At 42.9% G+C, this 18,035-nt stretch overlaps 1 protein-coding gene across 1 annotated transcript in view; it reads right to left on the minus strand.

Annotated features, from left to right (window-relative positions):
* Window positions 1–18,035, minus strand: part of DLGAP1 (DLG associated protein 1) — a 430,241-nt gene that overhangs the window by 48,180 nt on the left and 364,026 nt on the right. The window contains exons 8-9 of the mRNA XM_084849805.1: window positions 6,457–6,830; window positions 701–792 (exon numbers count right to left, since the gene is read on the minus strand). Of these exons, the coding sequence (XP_084705931.1) occupies window positions 701–792; window positions 6,457–6,830 (466 nt within the window). The remainder of the gene's footprint in view (window positions 1–700; window positions 793–6,456; window positions 6,831–18,035) is intronic.

Consider the following 18,035-nt stretch of genomic DNA (forward strand, 5'->3'; position numbering starts at 1 on the left):
AATCACAATTCTTAAGAGATTGCATAAAAATAATGGTTTTATAGGATCCAAAAGACATGCTCACCTCTTTAATGTGTTTCCTAGAACATTAAAGGTAGTACTACAAAGAATGTGTGACATAACCATTGTTATACTACTAACCGGAAAAACAAATATTTCTGCTTGGGAAGGACTACAGTGGGCCTTCATTACATTTCTGTGTGTTCATTTATTTTGCCATAAGATGATGTCACTGCTTGTTTGAGCCAAGGATGCAAATATGAGGGAATGTCCCTCAGAAACTAAAGGCAGAACCCACCCTCTTATCCAAGTACAGCTGATTAACATAACTCTCTTTAGATGTTTCCCTCACACACTGGACCAACACATGAAGGGGCAGGGGAACCATGCCAAGTAGCCATGCGCACTTGGTAGACCTTCGTCTGGTATCAATACCTACAGTGCAGACATCTGCAGGCAGGGGGCCTTTTTTTGTATGCATGAAGGCCCCCTCTCTGCAGATGTGTGCACTGTATGTGTTGGTCCAGGAAGTGAGGGAAACATCAGAAGAGAGCTTATGTTTGTGTGTGGTGAGCACACAGGTGGGACTTGGGCTGTCTCCTCGGTGTCAGGATTAAATTGTTCCCACCACTATCAGTATAGTTGCCAACCACTGAAAACAGACAGTGGACTTTAGAATATCAAATTAATATTTGCTTACCACTTCTCCTCCTCTACTTGAACACCTATGGATTGGAACTTACTGGTTGCTCTGGTTTCACTTGAGCTAGAGGATTCCTCTCCACCATCAACCTAATAGAATGACCAAATAGAAATAGAATGAATGACATTGTGTAACATTTATTCAAGAGTTTAATTACTCGGTTTGCACATAATGCTAACCCATGGTTTATTTAACCCATGGCTTGTTGAATTCTGGGTTGTAACCCAGCTGTGCTAACAAGCCATGGTTTATTAACCACAAACAACCTAGAAAGAGAAGCCATGGTTTGTTGTTGGGTTGTGAGAGCTCTGGGTTGTTTAAACCATGGGTTGTCATTATGTGTGGACCAAGAACCATGGGTTGTTCATGGGTTGTTTTGCCAGGCTACAGAAACTGAGCTGCTTTATATGCCAGTACTACAGTGCCACAAAGGCATTTGGGATACAGGGAGGGAATGGGTGAAGGAGAAGGGAAACAAACAACTGGGAACTGAGAGAACAAACAACAGTTTGCTCAATCATCTACCAGACATACCTTGGGTAGGGCAACAAACCATGGGTTAACCATGGATTAAATAAAACATGGGCTAGTGTTATGTGCAAACCAAGTCACTTCTAGATTTCTCATTAAATTTAAGGAGTTCCCCATCAGATTGGCTGAAATTTATGCAAACTTTGGGGTAACCTTCCTTGCCACTCTCCAATAGCTTCTTCAGACAATTGATCCATTAGTTTCATGCATTTTCTCTGCTTTTGTTAGAGACTCAGCAGAACTCATAGCAGGATCTTAAAAACAGATGAACTGCATGTTACTACAATGGACTGATGATTACTGGAGTTCACTGCAACTAAATGTACCTCTGTAGTTAAGTACATTGCAGGTGTATTTTGGAATATGGGCTGGAGTCAAAAAAGAATTTTGTGGCAGGTGTGAAGGGTAAGGCAAATGGAAGTCTGATATCTAATGCCAAATGATAGGAGCTTGATAACCAGAAGCTCTCAAGATACCAGTTGAACATCTCAGACATTTACCTGATCACTGACAATGACCCAGTTTGCATGTCATGGATAACTGAACCCACAAATTGGCAGGAGTGAGCGGGAGCGAGTGAGCACACGCTTCTGGCACACTCCTCATTTCTGCTTTTGATCAACAACCCACGATTCCCCTGTTCATAGGTTGTTAGTGTGATATCCCGTCCCAGGCACTCTGGGTTGTTTAGGAGTTAAACCCACAAATTGGTGTTACATGCAAACCGAGCCATTGTGGATGTTATTTATCTTTTGGCAAATGCTTTGAATTCTTCCTATGTAATTCATGGAAATGTAGACATAGATGGGAAACACACACACACATTTTGCAAGTTTGACTGCAAAGGGGATCACAGGCTTTCCTTGAATATGGTCCCTTGCTATCTCCAGGTAGGGCTGGGAAAGACTCTTGTCTGAAACCCTGGAGAGTCATTTCTAATCAGTGTAGATCATGGGTGGGCAACCAAATTTGGGTAAGGGCTGGATGACATGCCCACCCCCACTCAGGCTTCACTGGGCTGAATGATGTTAAAGGGGCATGGCTAAACCTCCTGACACCATTTGGGTGCATTGTGAGGATGATTTTCCCAGTGCATCTGCCAGGAACTGGCTTCACTGCGCATGGGGCTTCTTCTGATGGACAGGGCCCCTATGCAGCAAAAGCCAGTATGCACTGGGGAGAGGACACGGGACAGGCAAAGCTGCGAAGCCCAGTCAGCTGTCACCTGCAGGAGCTCCTGCAAGTGTTGGACAGGTTTACTGCCCAGCTTTGCTTGTCTTTCACCTTCCCCATGCAGGGAAGGCAAAGGACAAGCAAAGCCCTCTTGCACAGGACTTGTGTGCAGCAGCCGCTCCCCCAATTCCTTTGTTATCTCTGAGCTGTGATCGCAGATAAGGCCCCCAGTAGCCTCCAGGCCAGGGACAAGGCATGGGGGATGATGCATAGAGAGCCCAAGCCTCCCGTGTGTCAGATGGGCAATGTCCGCAGACCAGATTAGGCCTGCAGGATGGAGGTTGCTCACCGATGGTATAGACAACACTGAGCTAGATGAACTAATGAACTGGCTTGGTATAAGGCAGCTTCCTTTGTTCAAATTCTTTTCTAATTTGTTGTTGTTGTTGTTCAAAGGTTACACTCACAGAACAGATGATAACAAATGGTATGTCAAAGACACACCAATTGTCTGTCCATTTTGCTTGTGTTATATCTCATTCTTTTTCTTTGTTATTCCTCCATGCAGGCAATGCTCTTGCCATGCTTTCAGTGACCTTGCATTACACTGCTTGTCACATTTCTGAAAGGTGCTTGTCTCCCAAACTGCTCTTATCATCATCATCATCGACAAAGATTGGGTTGGATCCTAAGAACCACAACTCCAGTCCCATGAACAGAACAAGGCTCTTCTCAACCCTTCTGGTGGTCTCCCGTGCCTCCCGCCCTCCAAAGCCATGCTTGAGGATCAGGAGACACTCTGGAATGCCAAATACAGCAGGTGGGCTTCACCTGGAATGGACAATTGGCAGAAATCAAAGACCCACCTTTGTTGGATACAAGTCATTATAACCAGTGTGACATAAATGAGAGCCAGTGTGATGTAGTGGTTGGAGAGTTGAACTGAGAGTTGACTTGGGTGCCCCAGGTTCAAAACCACAGTCAGCCATGAAGCTTATTAGGCAATGTTGGGCCAGACACTATCTCTCAGCTTAACCTACCTCACAGAGTTGTTGTGAGGATAAAAGGCAGGGGGGAAGCGCCATGTACGCCGCCTTGAGCTCCTTGGAGGAAAGGCAGGATATAAATACAAAAGAAATATTGTTTTAGAGATTACTTTCCTTCTTCATGTTAAAAATCTTATGCTGTGACATTGTAAGGGCTTCTGACCAAATGCCTCCTATTTTACATGAAACTTGGCCCTATTCAGGCATTCTGTATGTGGATAAATCAAACAAGTGACAAGATGGAGTGCTTCAGCCCTGCCCCTCTCCCTCACTGAATCCATTGCCCTCCACTTGTGGAGGGCAACATCTGAAGGAGACCCTCTATCCATGGAAGCTTTCCATGTGAATCAGAATGCTGGAAAATCTGTGTTCTGGTGTGCATGGAAAGCACATGGAGAAGGACTGGAGCTAAAGTGCTTCCTCTTGTCACATTTGATTTATCCATATATAGAACATCTGAATAGGGCTCTTATGAGTTAATAGAAGAATGCTAGATTTCTAGGAACCATGTTTAAGGAGGGGGTGGTGGTGTCAAAGCTCTGGTGCAGGAGAAATAGTGCTGGTGCAACATCCTCTCTGGAGGTTGTCCCTGTCATATGAAATGCCCAATTAAAAAAAAAAAAGAAAGGGATTACATGTACACATGGACAGTGCATGGTGTCAGGGAAGGACGTACAACAGTTGTTGTTTTTCTAACATGCTAAGACCTTGCTTTCTTTGTGGTACAATCAACGCGCCTTCTGAATAGGGACTCACATGTTGTAGCTGTTCCCTATCTGCCTCTCTTTCCTCTCTGCATTATGGTCTTCAGGGATTCAATTGTTGTTTGAGCAATACTCACAGTCATTCCTGGATTTCTGTGCATGCCAGCTTAAGAGCAGCATTTACCACACTGCAACAACTGGTGGCTTGGATTGTTAATATGGCAGTCTGCCCAACTAAGGTTGTTTCTGCTCAACAAGCGAGATCCAGATGATACATAGCAAGGTGGCAAGCAATCAGGAACATAGTGCATATCTGCCTTCATTCTAAGGAGGGCAGGGAGCAGTTAATAACTGTAATGTAAAAGGAACTGTATAGCTCAGTTGTACGCTCTTCTTTGGCCTGAGCAAGTTTAATTTGGTGAGTATGGGGGGCTGCCGGTGGTGTTTGCTTCATTCCACTTGATGTAATGAAAGACTGATCCAAATGTGCAGGGAGTGTCATGGGAGGACTGTACCAATGTGGTTGGAGGACTAGACTAGGACCAGGGAGACGCAGGGGCAAATCCTCATTCAGCCACGAAGCTCGCTGAGTGACCTTGGGCTTGGTCACTCTCTCTCTCTCAGCTTAACTTATGCCACAGGAACAGGATTGCTAGGAGGATAAAATTTAGAGGGTGGGAGGAGAACCTTATATGGCAGGGATGTGGAGCCTCAGATCTGGAGCCAAATCTGGCCCTCTGGGATTCCCCAGAAGGCCATGCACCCTTCCCCACATCATCAGCTGGTGCTTACTCCCCCCGCCCACATATACACCATGTATCATTTGATGGTTTCCAGGCTTTTGTACAATTTACTTTCAGTTCTACAAGGTTGACATGCCTCCCCTAAGGCTTATTTACTTGCAATAAGAGCTTTGCGCTAAAATATGCTGGTATTTATTGTGTTTTAGCCCCACCCCCTTTTGCCTTTGTCCCCGCCATCAGCTTCTCTGAAATTTGAATTCAGCCCTAGGGCTGTAAGTGGTTCAGCACCCCTGTTATATGTCATCCTGAGTTCCTTGGTGGAAGGATGGGGGGACAGAGAGGCAAATGGCCATCTTTGCCATCTCTACTTGTTTCTGTTTTCACCAGCTGGGCTGGACCCCTCACAGAGGCTATCAGAACTAACTGCCCTGTGAGGAATGGAAGGTTAGGATGCAAGGCTATTTCTTAGAGGGCTGCCTCAATGCCTGTTTTGAACTGTGAGCAGTCCACCATGGCAGCAGATCCATTTGCTCTGTGGAGGGTGGTCAATGGAGGCTGGTGGCTCCTATGTCAGTGGGGCAGTGAATCTGCTCTGGGTTTCAGTCTGAACTCTAAAGGAGCTATCCAAAGTGCCTTGCGACTGAAACCCAGAGTGGATTCACAGCCCCACTGACATAGGAGCCACCAGCCTCCACGGATGGTGGTGTCATTTGGAACTAAGTAGTAGTGCCTAAATTTGCTTTTTTCCTCTTTCCTCCCAATCCTTACCCTTTTGTATCATATCTTTTAGGCTGTAAGTAGGGTCTTATTATTGATCTTTGTAGGCTCTAGGAGTGTTTTCCAGGTAAAGAGCCGGGTAAAACACTTTAAATAAATAATCAAATTACAAGGACTGTACCACACAGGGGAGGAGTTACTTCTCTGCAAGCATCTCCCAGGTAAAAACTGCCTACGACATTAAAGCTTGCCACCGCAAAGAGAGGGCTCGTTCCCATACATTCGAATCAGACTGCAGTTTAATTTATTTTAAACAAGGGTGAATCAGACAGATCTTATCCTTGTGCCCTCCCTGCTGATTTAGCAGCTAAACAGAACAATGCTGCTGCATTCAAGTGAGTAACAGTTGTTATGTGATGCATGAATAAGCAGTGACAATTCAACTACACTGGCTGAAAACATTTCTCTGGTGAGAGTGCAGTGTAAATCATTGCTTTACACATTCTCTTTCAGTGATTTCATTCATGCTTTCCTGACTCCTGCTGGGTTATGAATCAGAGCTTTAGGCCTCTGAGTGCTAACTCAAACAAGCAGAATATATTAAGCAGCCAGAAGCCTTGCTAAATCCTTACAACTAATATATTTAAGATTAATTGATGAAACTTGACAGGCTTAAAAGGAAATCTAATTGCCATTGGGGCTATCTAAACTAAAGTAGAACCAGGAAGTAACCAAAACAAAGGGATTCGTAGCTGGACTACTCCAGAGATTAAAAAGAAAATGACTCGATAGCAGCTGAGGTGCTTCCGTGCAATTTAGCTCCTGCATTTTATTTATACCTGTATCCCAATGGACAGACATCTGTTTTTCTTGAAATGATCTCTCTTTCGGTCGTCTGCAGTGACAGTGGCAACAGTGGTGGTGGTGGTGACAGTTGCAGTGTTGTTGCCCATATGCTGGCTGGCTGGGCCATGGATCTGTGCATTGGCTGCTTCAATTGCGGCGGTCAGTGCCTTCATACTGTCCAAGCTTTCTGTGGAATTGCTAAGTCCCGACTGACTGATGATATCTCCCCTTTGTCCATGTCCATCCATGTAGGCATCTTGAGCAGATTCCGTGCTGCTCTGGGCTGTGATGGAGATAAAAGGTTTGGTGGTGGTTCTTGGTGGGACTGGAGGTGGTGTCTTCTTATATGTGGTAATGCAAGAGGAAACTATATATAAAGAACAAAATAAATTGAGATGTAGATGTAGAAAACACTCAGCTGCCAGTATTTCTTCGCTTTTTGATAAAAATCCACAAAAAAGAGTTCCAAACAAATAAGCTTGCTGCTGAAGGTAAAAATCTACTTACCGATTCAGTAAGAATTTTGCTATTCGGTTCAGAAGAGACACGATTACTCCTAGAGGTTTACTAATTTGCAGCGTGTATGTGTTTAATATACTGTATATACAGAAGCTTCCAAAGAGCGGCACATTATTTCCTTGATTTAGTATAGGGTTGGGCAACTTGAAAGCCAACATCTGGAGGGTCACAACTCCCATCAACTTTCACCATTGACTATGCTGGTTAGGGCTGATGGGAGTTGTAGGCCAAAACATTGGGAGGGCCACAAATTGCCCACCCCCTGGTTATATTTCTCTATTATTGGTTGATATTAGGAATAGAAGAAAGCTGCAGTCTTTAGAATCCTCCTGCAGATTTAGCTTTTACTGCTGCCATAGAAATCTGGCTCATCCTGTATCAGTTTCAGGATGAACTTCCTACAGTAGCATATTTTTTATACACTTATCAGATATTTTTAAATGAGTCCTGTACACAGTGTGGGTTAAATCCAATGTCACGCAAGCAACATGCAACAGGACTTCCCCTCACTCTCCTTCTTGCTGTGCTGCCCTCAGCCCACAAATCTGCTTTGGAGGAAGGAGATCGGGATGACGGGGGCAAAGAAAATCGCTTCTACCAGAGGGTTGCTTATATTCAGTTATTTGCCTGTACCTAGGTGGGATTTTCTACTGAAAGTCATTAACATAATGGCTATAAAATATTAGAACCTACTGAAAAAATTTAGAAACCTTTCAAAAAGAAGACTAATCCCAGGAAAGACAAAGTGTGAAGCATGACATTCATTCATCAGAGAGACAAAGGAGGTTCTACCAGCACCTGCATTATTCACAGTCAAATATGTAGCATCACTTATTAACAAGAATCGTGAAGCACAAGACGATTTAGCAAATTGTTTTAATTGGTAGACATCTGTGGTACCCACACAAAATGTGGGTAAATTACAGATGTTTCTCTGTTTTCTCTGTGCAGACTTATTGAACCAGAATCCACTTGGCATTAAATGTGGCAAACACATATGCAGATTTTTTCTGTTTCTTGATAATCTTATCAAGAGGCAACTATGTTTAGCTGTGTAAATGAATGATTAAGGCTGCAATCCTACATACACACCTGGGTGTACGACACATTGAAATCAATGTAATGTACTTCTGAGTAGACATGTATAGGTTTGCACACTTATCAGACATAACACAGCTTCTGTTTATTGGTGAGTCCAAGGCAAACTTTTGATGTTTTGAAGGGTGATGTTCAAAGTATTAAAACTTTGCAGCAAATGACATGTTTAAGAATAAGCAGGAACTATAGCTTCTATTGCTCTACATTATTACATTAACTTTCATTAGAAAATTAAATAAAATATGTTTTTAATTGCTGAAAAGGAAAACCTAACTTTTGCATATCTACTAAGAGTACATTACACAAATAACACCACACCACTACTTTTCATTGGGCCATAAACCACCTGGGAAAGCCACTATTGGGTTGCGAGACCATGTCAGAATGTCGCACGCTTTATTTTGATTCACAAGATTCAAAGGATGCACTCCAAAGAAATTTTTAAAAACCACACCTTTAGATACAGAATTCCACCATTTCGGGATTTGTGGTTTGCAACATAATTTCATATTAGTAGTGAGGGGGCTTAGAGCTGTGGAGTAACCCAACTTTAATCATGTGACCAGACAATTAAAATGCCGTGATTGGAATAAAGTATGCATATAAAAATTAGCATAAATTTGTTTAAATTTCAAAAGCATATTTATTTCTGACTAAATTATAAGTTCTGAAGATGAGGGTCACATATAGACAAGAACTCATTTGCTTTCCATTTTCTCCATATCTCCAGGACTCTCTCCAGAATAACTTTCACAATGCTCCTTCCATTCCTATTTTCAGCGTTCCCACTAATGGTCTCAGGACCAAAACTGGTCAAACATCCCAAATTATATAAAAAGCCACTGAATGCAGACAACTAGTTTGCACCCTCCCATCAATGCTCATCTTTTCCTAAAAGGTAGTGAACTCACCTGCTCATGCTAGGCTCCCTGATTTAGAAATTTATTATGACAGCAATAACAAGGAAAGGACAGTGATCATATTTTTTAAAAGTGAATCTAATTCTTCTCAGTAATGCTATTGGGTTTCTTAAATAATCCAACGGTCAATACATTTTACATGCTAAACTGAGGAGGCAGGGAGGAGAAAGGTACAAAAACAGATTGTTTGAAACAAGTTAATGCAAAACCTTTCTTTCCTGGAGTCACATTTGTACAGACTCCAGAAGCAGACAGAGTGCAGATCATAAGGGTGGAAAGCCCCAGGCTCTTCGTTACTGGAAATGATGTAAGCTACTTGCCACTCCTTTGCTGAAACTGCAACAAAACAATGCTAGAAAGCCACAACCCTCAGCACATGGTTCTAAATGTCACCACTGACCAGAGTCTTCAGGAGTCTAAGCCACAGTGAGCCAGAAGACTGCATGCCACGGCTTTACTTCCAAACACTCAAAGAGCCTAGCAACTTGAGACATGGCAACAGACCAGTTCTTAAAAAGGCATTTCATTTTATGTTAACTGCAACATTTTGAAAAAGTGTTTTACCCCGCCAAAAGGGTTGAGAAGAAATGTGATAACTTGACACTTTTTGTGCTGGGGCCAACAGAGACTGCCAAGTCCTCTGAGGCAATGTGTTCAATCTGCACTGAACAGGAATTGTCATTGTCCTGGCCAGGATGAGATGGTGACAACGGGGTCAAAACAAATCCCAGCCAGACTAATTCAGCTGAAACAGGTAGCCCTGGAGAACAGGAGAAGAAAGCTGGGCTTCAATGTAGATTTGTGGAGAGCAATCTGCACTTGGTCCCCAAGGAGTTCAACTTGGTATACGCCTCCTTAAGCAATACTTCTGCAACTTGTTTATACATTGGGAACAGCAGCAACCTACTTCATATGGTTGTTGTGATGATGAAAGAGATGAGTCACACACTGAGAAGGGAAGCGGAGTCACACCCGTCAGCCTTACCCCTGCTGCTTTGCTCTCTCGCCATGCCCCCTGCCAGCCCATATTCAGTGAGAGAGAGAAGTGATACACATGTACCGACATACACATGTGCAGCTCTGCCATGCGAGGGGAGATCTCCATTGGTCCAGGATCCCTTTCAAGTGTGGAGGAACTCAATGTGCAAACCTTGGTATGTTCATAAGGCGATTGCTGAATGCATGGGTACCTCAGGAGGTTAGCCCACATGGCCGTGCAGTCCCCTCATGCAAACTTTGATCATGTGAAGGGGTGATCAAACATCCCTGTAAAGAGAGTTGATCAACACCTTAAACAGTAGAGATAATCCAGGTTATAAGTTTATCACACTGAAAATAGTGAGAGGAAAGGGAAAATAGTCAGGGTTGGGTCTAGGACTCCAAAGCTGTACATCTGAGGGATCACGTTGCCCAATATGGTGTCTAGGGTGGCCGCTGATGCATCGCTAAAAAAGAGGAAATGCATCATGAAAAAGAGGACAGAAGAAGATACCAATCTGCATAATATTTGCATATGCTCATTTATATGTATAGGTGAAAATTTAGTCTGCTGTCCAGGTATTAATTGTTGATGGGCAACTTCAAGGCCCATGCTGTCCCTTCTTATGGTTCTTTATCGTTAAACCTGGACACCTTCAAAAAGAGAACTGACAGCTCTTCAAAAAGAGGACTGTCCTCTGTAAAGTAGGACACCTGGCCACCCTAGGTCATGGCTAAATCTATGGTTAATACAGCCTGAGAAATGATGTCAAAGCTTGGTCTAACTTAGGGTCCAGCAGTTGGTGGCGCCTGGTAAAATGATTGCTCTGAGGAGTGTTCTTGGTTGCCAAACCAATTTTATTTCTCCCACCCTGTTCCCTTGCCCAAAAGCTAGGTTGGGGGGAAGGGGGAGGAAACAAGAGACCATAAGTAAGGAGAAGAGAAGCAACACTGTGGCCTTAATGATGGAAAGGAGAGAGTCGGTGCTTGTCAAGAGGCCTCTCTGAGAAGATGGACTGAGAAGATGCCCACTCTCATCAAAATGGCCACCTAGCAAGCTTACACTTGCATTGCACCATATTACATATTACAGAAAGCAGCTAAATGTGGTCAGGCTTTGTACCAGTCTCAGGAAAGCACACACACACGAGGAGATCACTAACTTCTACATGGCTTGCATCTGAGTCTGGCATGACCTTTATTAACAAAGATAACGTAAACATTCATTTTCATTCTTTCATTGTTCCTAAGATGACTTAATGAGAAATATTTATCACATGTATGTTACCTGACGGGAGAATATTTATGCCAATGGAAAAAGCAAGGGAGTTTCTTCTGGCAGCTAACGTTTCCAAAGAACTTAGTCATGGGACAGGAATTTAGAACAAGGAGTGCCAACCGACAAGTACAGAAGGAAGTAGAAAAGTAAAATAATTCCAGGCTCGCTTAATACCAAGAGTTAATACAAAATGCTTTATTGTAAGTATGATTCAGAATGCCATACATTCTCTAAGAAGCAAAGAAAAAGCATGACTTACTCCAGAATTGGGTGACAGTGAAAAATAAGATTGACAAATGGATACGATTGAGGCCACATTTATGTGGCACAGCTTTGACACCCTCCCCCGTCGCAACTGCGCAGCAATGCGGCTTTAAGTCAGCATGCCCTGAGATACACTCGCGATGTACTGTGTACTTCCCTTGAAGACTCACCATGCTCTCTATTTTTTGCCATTTTACTGAAATATGCAGCTGTGCAGTCCCATGAGTGTAGGAGTGTGAAATGTCAGTGGCTGTTTTGTATTTGAGGGGCTCTGCTGTGTCTTTCTGTCCCTTTTTAGGTAAAAAGTGAGTGTTTTGTGCTCCTTCATTTCCACACCATCAGTTTGTCAGTTCTCCAGCCTGAGACTCTTGTGATGGTTTGCACTCACAAGCATGAGTGCTATGTGCCTAGCCATCGCTCCAAAATGGTGGCCAGAGAGAAGTTGTTCCTTCCCCAAGACCACCCCCCTGGCCCTTGGGTACTGAGTCCACAACCGTTGCGAAGATACGAAGCTGCAAAACTGTGCGAAAGTGTGATTACATAGATGAAAACACCCCTCTGTGCCTCTGTAACTGTGCAGCTGCAAAAGGATGGGGGGAGTAAAGGGGTGTCACAGAGCGACGCAGGCACTACGCATGCCTACAACATGCCCACTGTAAAATGCGAAGTTGGTTCAGGGAAGGAACAGATGGCCCACAACCGTGGGGGAACCCGCAGCAAACCCCAAAAACTGCAGTAAAATGACTCCTCGGAACTCCGCATTTTCCGGGCGAAAACCACAGATGGCTGTAAGGTCACGACTACGTCATCTATCATGAGGAACCTCAACTTGCACCCGCCCCGGAGTAAAAGCCCAGTGTAGATGGGGGCCTGACAGGAGCATATACATAAGAGTAGCCAGGGAATGGCAAGCAAGGTATGCATATAATTCTCTAATTGGAAGAAACCTTTTTCTTGATGCTGAACTTAGTAAATAAGAACATGGTAGCTAGATCCACAGTGTTGTGCTCTACGAGACAGGGAATTATTCCTCATGCCTCAGCTCAGCTATCCACTAGCTCCCATCAGCTCCCATCTTCGATATGGGGTTCATAATGCTGTTCTAGCTTACTGAGTAACATACATTTTGACAGCTTAGACGAAACACTACATACAGCCCTGGCACAAGCTCTCTTGCCACCCGAGGCAGGAGGAAGCACGTGCCCCTGCTGCATTGTACCCTTGCTGCCGCATCATGCACAATGTCTCCTTACCTCTGCTGCTGCATTGTGCCCCCCTTCCCCTTACCTTTGCCCCACCACGCTGGCTCTATGGAGAGCTGCATGGCTGGAAGAAGCAGTTGTGGGGCTCTTGCAAGAGCCACTGGCATTGTTGTAACGCTCTGGTCTGCCCAGCTTCTGTGTAAACTAGCTAAAAAGGTAAAGGTGTCCCCAACCAGTCGTGTCCGACTCTAGGGTGCGGCGCTCATCCCCGTTTCTAAGCTGAAGAGCCAGCGCTGTCCAAAGACGCTTCCGTGGTCATGTGGCCGGCATGACTGAACACCGAGGTGCACGGAACGCTGTTACCTTTCCCGCCGAAGCATTACCTATTTATCTACTTGCAATTTCTTGCTTTCGAACTGCTAGGTTGGCAGGAGCTGGGACTGAAGACGGGAGCTCACTCCATCACGTGGCACTCGGGTCTCAAACTGCTGTCCTGCCGACCTTCCGGTCTGCAGTTCAGCGTCTTAACCACTAAGCCACCGTCAGTGAGCTGTGCATAAAATGGATACATCCGTGCATAATACAAAGGAGAGAAAATGCAAATTATTACTAATACTATCCAGAGCAGGGGTAGGCAACCTTTGGGGGCCTCTAGGCACATTTGAAGGAACTGCCCTTGGCACCACCAAAAACAGGCTTGCTGCAGATGAAAAGCATTGGCCTGCAGCCCCTGCCATCTTCATTGCCTAAGAGGGGAGGGAAGCGGACAGCGTTACAAACTAGATAAATTATAGCAAACCTATCCATATGAGTGCATCTGTGAGCATGTGAAAACACCCAGACCGTGGACTCCCAAAGGCATCAACTGCTAATGTACATCTCATCTGAAAACTCATTTTAGAAGAACCAGATCATCACCAATTCATCACCTTGGTAGCATCATACTGTCTTTGAATCAATACCATGAGAGTTTAGGAAAACACTGAAATCTGGTACGACACGGTAGAACAGAAGCTGATTTAGAACGTATTTATTTAAGATTTTATACAGGACAGAATGTAAACATTTGGCATTTAGGAGTGGGGCAAAAAGACAACAGATCTTCCCCTGGGTCCTGAGGACTTTACCACTGAAAATACTGTGAAGATCAAGAGGGACAACCAGACCCTTCAGCTGCCATTAACACCTCATCTGAGATCGGTGCCAGTTGCAACCAGTCTCATTTCCTCTCTCCCACTCCACTCCAATGGGAAATAAAGATTTCCTACAGAAAGTGCTAGGAATATCAAATACAAACTTTGGCTGTTCCTAATAAGCAAAAGATGTGATCATCTTTCCAGCAGAAGAGAAAAGGGAGAGTAAATTCATAAGAAAATTAATTGCTCAGCATTTCAGCTGAAAGTTATTAGCAGAAGAGAAGATTTTCTGACAGGGCACTTCAAACAGCTTGGTCTTCTTTGTATTTGTTTCTACATATCTAAGGATTGTGGAAAAAGCAGAGCTGGCTATCATGATCGGTCTGGTGCAGATCTCTTTATCAGCTAGAGAAGATGTCAATCAGTTCACCTAGCTAAGTGGAAGTAGAGGTGGCTAAAATGGTTTGTAACTTCACCCTCACCCTGCAAAGCAAAACAACACAAGAAGAAAGCTTGAGGCAATATTGGGAAAAAAGATTTTGCCTTGCTATCAGAACACAGTTTGAATGTAAATTCTCTTGTCAATGCCAGGATGTTTATCAACACTACTTTGTGAATAGTCACGGTAATTATTTTGCATACATCTAAGCTTTAAAGTAATTATCACTGTCTGTATTTCTTGCATTTCATTCCCCTCTGAGCTCACTGGTAAAGATTTCTTTCTTCTCCCTACATGTGCATGTGTGTGTGTGTGATAATGAATGTGTTAGTCTTTAAGATGCCACAAGTCTTTGTAGTGTTTGCTGAAATGGATTAACATGGCTACCCTTCTGGAAATTGAAAAAGGAAGAAACCGAAAACACTGTCTCAGTATGTTGTAACTAAAAACGTTTACGGTATCTATCCTATACATACCTAATTATTGTAGCCAATCCTATTATCTTTCCTAGAGAGGAAAAAGGAAAAAAAACCCAGACAAATGTCATCATGATTCTTAATGGCAACAAATAAGCTTCAAATAGTTGCCCAGAGTGACAAATTCCTAGCTATCAGGTTGAATGCCATTTGCACAAAAAGGAGCCCTATTGACAATTAATTTACAATCACCCCAGGGTACAGATAAAACCACTCCAATAAATCAGGGCTTCCAATCATCTATTGTTTAAAGTCTTTGGTTAATGCCAAGTCAGTAGCACACCCTATTGTTTCAGAAGGTAAAGGATTAAGACAAAGAGGGACTGGGGGTCCTGGGATTCATGGAAGTTGAGAGGCTGCCAGGCCAAGCTTGTGTGTTTAAACAAATGAGCAAAGTGGGACGCCACACATCCTCGGACACAATAAAGAAAATGCGTTTAGCTTGAGTCACGTAATGGGGTGTGAAGGGCTCTCGGAGGACAGATTCAGTGCATATGAGATTTTAAACACAGAATGTGCTGATTCTAGTGCATACTGTGCACCTTCAACCTCTGTGCTGACTTTGTATGTTATTATGGGGCTTCGGGTTACATTCCCCTAATTGAATAATTCTGGGTCCGTCAACAACTTCAGGACTTCATAGCGGAACAACCGCCTTGCATTTTTAACTGTATAAATGATTAATGAACCAATTAAAATACATTTTATAGTATCTCTATGCAGTTGTTATTTTGGAGATAATGAATTAAGAACAACATTTTTGCTGGGTTGGGTAAATTAAATGCCTTTTCCTATTTTGGGATGGTGGTTAAGTATTTTGAAACACAATCCTGAGTTGTGAAGTATACCAAACATCTTCACAGCAGTGAAATAAGTCCTGAATAGCCTTTCCAAGGAGACAGCTTTCCTTAAAATACGGTTACAAATCTACACTTGAAAAATTGTGATCAACAGATCAATCTTATCCTGTCATTTAATGTAGGGTAACAAGTCAGTACTGGTGTAGCAGCTGCTACTATGGGCATTGTTACATTAGTGCTGCTGCTGCCATATCAACAGAAGGGTACTTGTATGGCTCTGGTTAGTGTGGGCCTATTAACAGCTCTTGTTTAGGCAGCTGCAATCCTTCGAAGAGCTCCAAGATCCCAAACTGTTAAACTTCAATTGAATTTCTATTGGGTCTTCCATGCCTGGTTATATGGCACCTTTCTTTGTAGGTGTCATGAAATGGTAGACATATTAACCAGGCCATCACAGCATCCATCATTTACTAATTTGACCTACTTGTTGAGAAGAAAAGTTATCATCTGGGTTATGATTGATGAAGAATTCCTTCCCAGTTTTAAAAATTCTGAATGCCTTACAGAAATTTGTGATGCTAAAAAGAAAAGTATATAGAGAAAATGGTTTCTTTTTGTAGAAGGTGAACTTACACAGCCCAGTTATAATAAAAAGGAATTGTATTTTTTAAATACTATTTTTAAGCAAGAGCTACTGTCAAGTTGGGAGGAGTGAATTATAACTTGCATTATATTTCTTTTGTGTAGATTGATGGCACATCTATTTCTTCATGAGATTTTAAAGAAATACTTAATGCTATTTCTGACAATCCCAAAACAATACCATCGGAAAGGTGCTACTATTGTAATAAAGAGTCAGCAGTAATTCTAACAATGATAAGCTAATATAAATATGTAAAAGTTGACTCAACAAAAGTTGACTCAGTACAATTCTAACCCCTTCCCTGCTCGATTAATGGCTGGAGGAGGATGGGGTGTAGTAGAGGTGGGCCTCTTCCTGTGGGGCGGGTGTGTTCTGCTGTGGCAGAGCCCCTACTATGGCCTAAAGCTACCACGGATGGTTCTCCCACCAGCAGTAGGCACTGGAAACCTCCCCAATAGGTGTTTCAAAGGCAGTCCAGGGGAGGGCATTGGGGCTTTCGATCTCTTAGATCAAAAGCCCATGGATCCCCCCAGCTATGCCAAAACAGGGCATAGCAACAAAGAGGAACCTGCCCCCCCCCCGCCACTTTCTGCCCCGGCTGATGTGAGCAGGCACGGCTTGGGATGTGGTGCTGGATCCGATGCTCTGCCATTCCTACACACAGTAACTTCACAGTAGCCTCACTCCTGGATGTACTCTGATGGTTTAGGTCTGAAGCAGCTTCTCCCACTACAACTTCAGCAACTGCATGTGTGTCTGTAGGCACGTGTGCGGGTGTGTGTGTGAGTGTGCAGGTGCAGCCCTGAGGCCCCCTGGCTGACACCCCATGTGGCCCGTGGGCCAAAATGGTTGTGCACCCCCTGCTTTATGGGCATGGCATAATCTTCCTGAGTTCAAATTTTTGTAATAGCAGTGCTGAAAAAGCTATTGTAAAACTGCACTACAGGAAGAAATGCCAAATAAGCTATGCTGACAATCAAAAACACAGAGACAACCCAGGTGTCTTGATAGACACAATATAAAATAATTTTGTTTGATGTTAGCTAGTAAATGATAAAATCAATTTTCTGTTAAAATGTGTTGTAAAAAGAAAGCAGAATATAATAAATTAGAGTGTTATTTTTAAAGTCAATTAATTTATGTCTGAGATGTCTGCAGTGACTTCACTGACCTACACTGGAAAAAAATATTTGTTTTCCAAATAAAGCCAAAATGTTACATTATTATTGGGCAATAACATTTTGTCAAGGAAATGGAATATTTGAAATAAAGACAATTTATTCAATAGCATCATTTGGGTCAGGCTTTTTCTGAATGTTGCTGACTTTATGTCAGAGGAAAAAAAGAGGACATCTTAATCGTTATCAGATCTGAAACCTCTCTATTTTGGGGTAAATATTATGATCCACAAATCACATAAGCCACTTTAGACAGCAATTTAAGCATTATTATTTAGAAATATGTGATAATGAAGTCCATAGGATATTTCTAAATAAACGTATGTAGGCTTGTGTTGCATGCCCCACTAAAATGTAACCTGTTTTAATTCATACATTACAGTGGTAGTTAACAATGTTTGGATTGCAAACAATAGTAAAGAAGATGGCTTCTTATAGTCCAAATTATGATGACAGTATTTATGCCTTGCATGTTCCCCTAGAATTAGTGGATTAGATTTTATCAGCTGTACAAGATAATGATTAATTTACCATTTCCTGAGCAAGCCTAAAGGGTAGAATCAACCAGTGTGAAGTGGATTCCATTACTTCAAGAGAATTTTCATTGGGCTGGATGTGCCTGATCTTATCTGATCTCGGC

This window comes from Heloderma suspectum, chromosome 4 (genome assembly GCF_057233095.1).
Source record: "Heloderma suspectum isolate Gila_16-S chromosome 4, 16-S_ref, whole genome shotgun sequence".
NCBI classification, from domain to species: Eukaryota; Metazoa; Chordata; class Lepidosauria; order Squamata; family Helodermatidae; genus Heloderma; species Heloderma suspectum.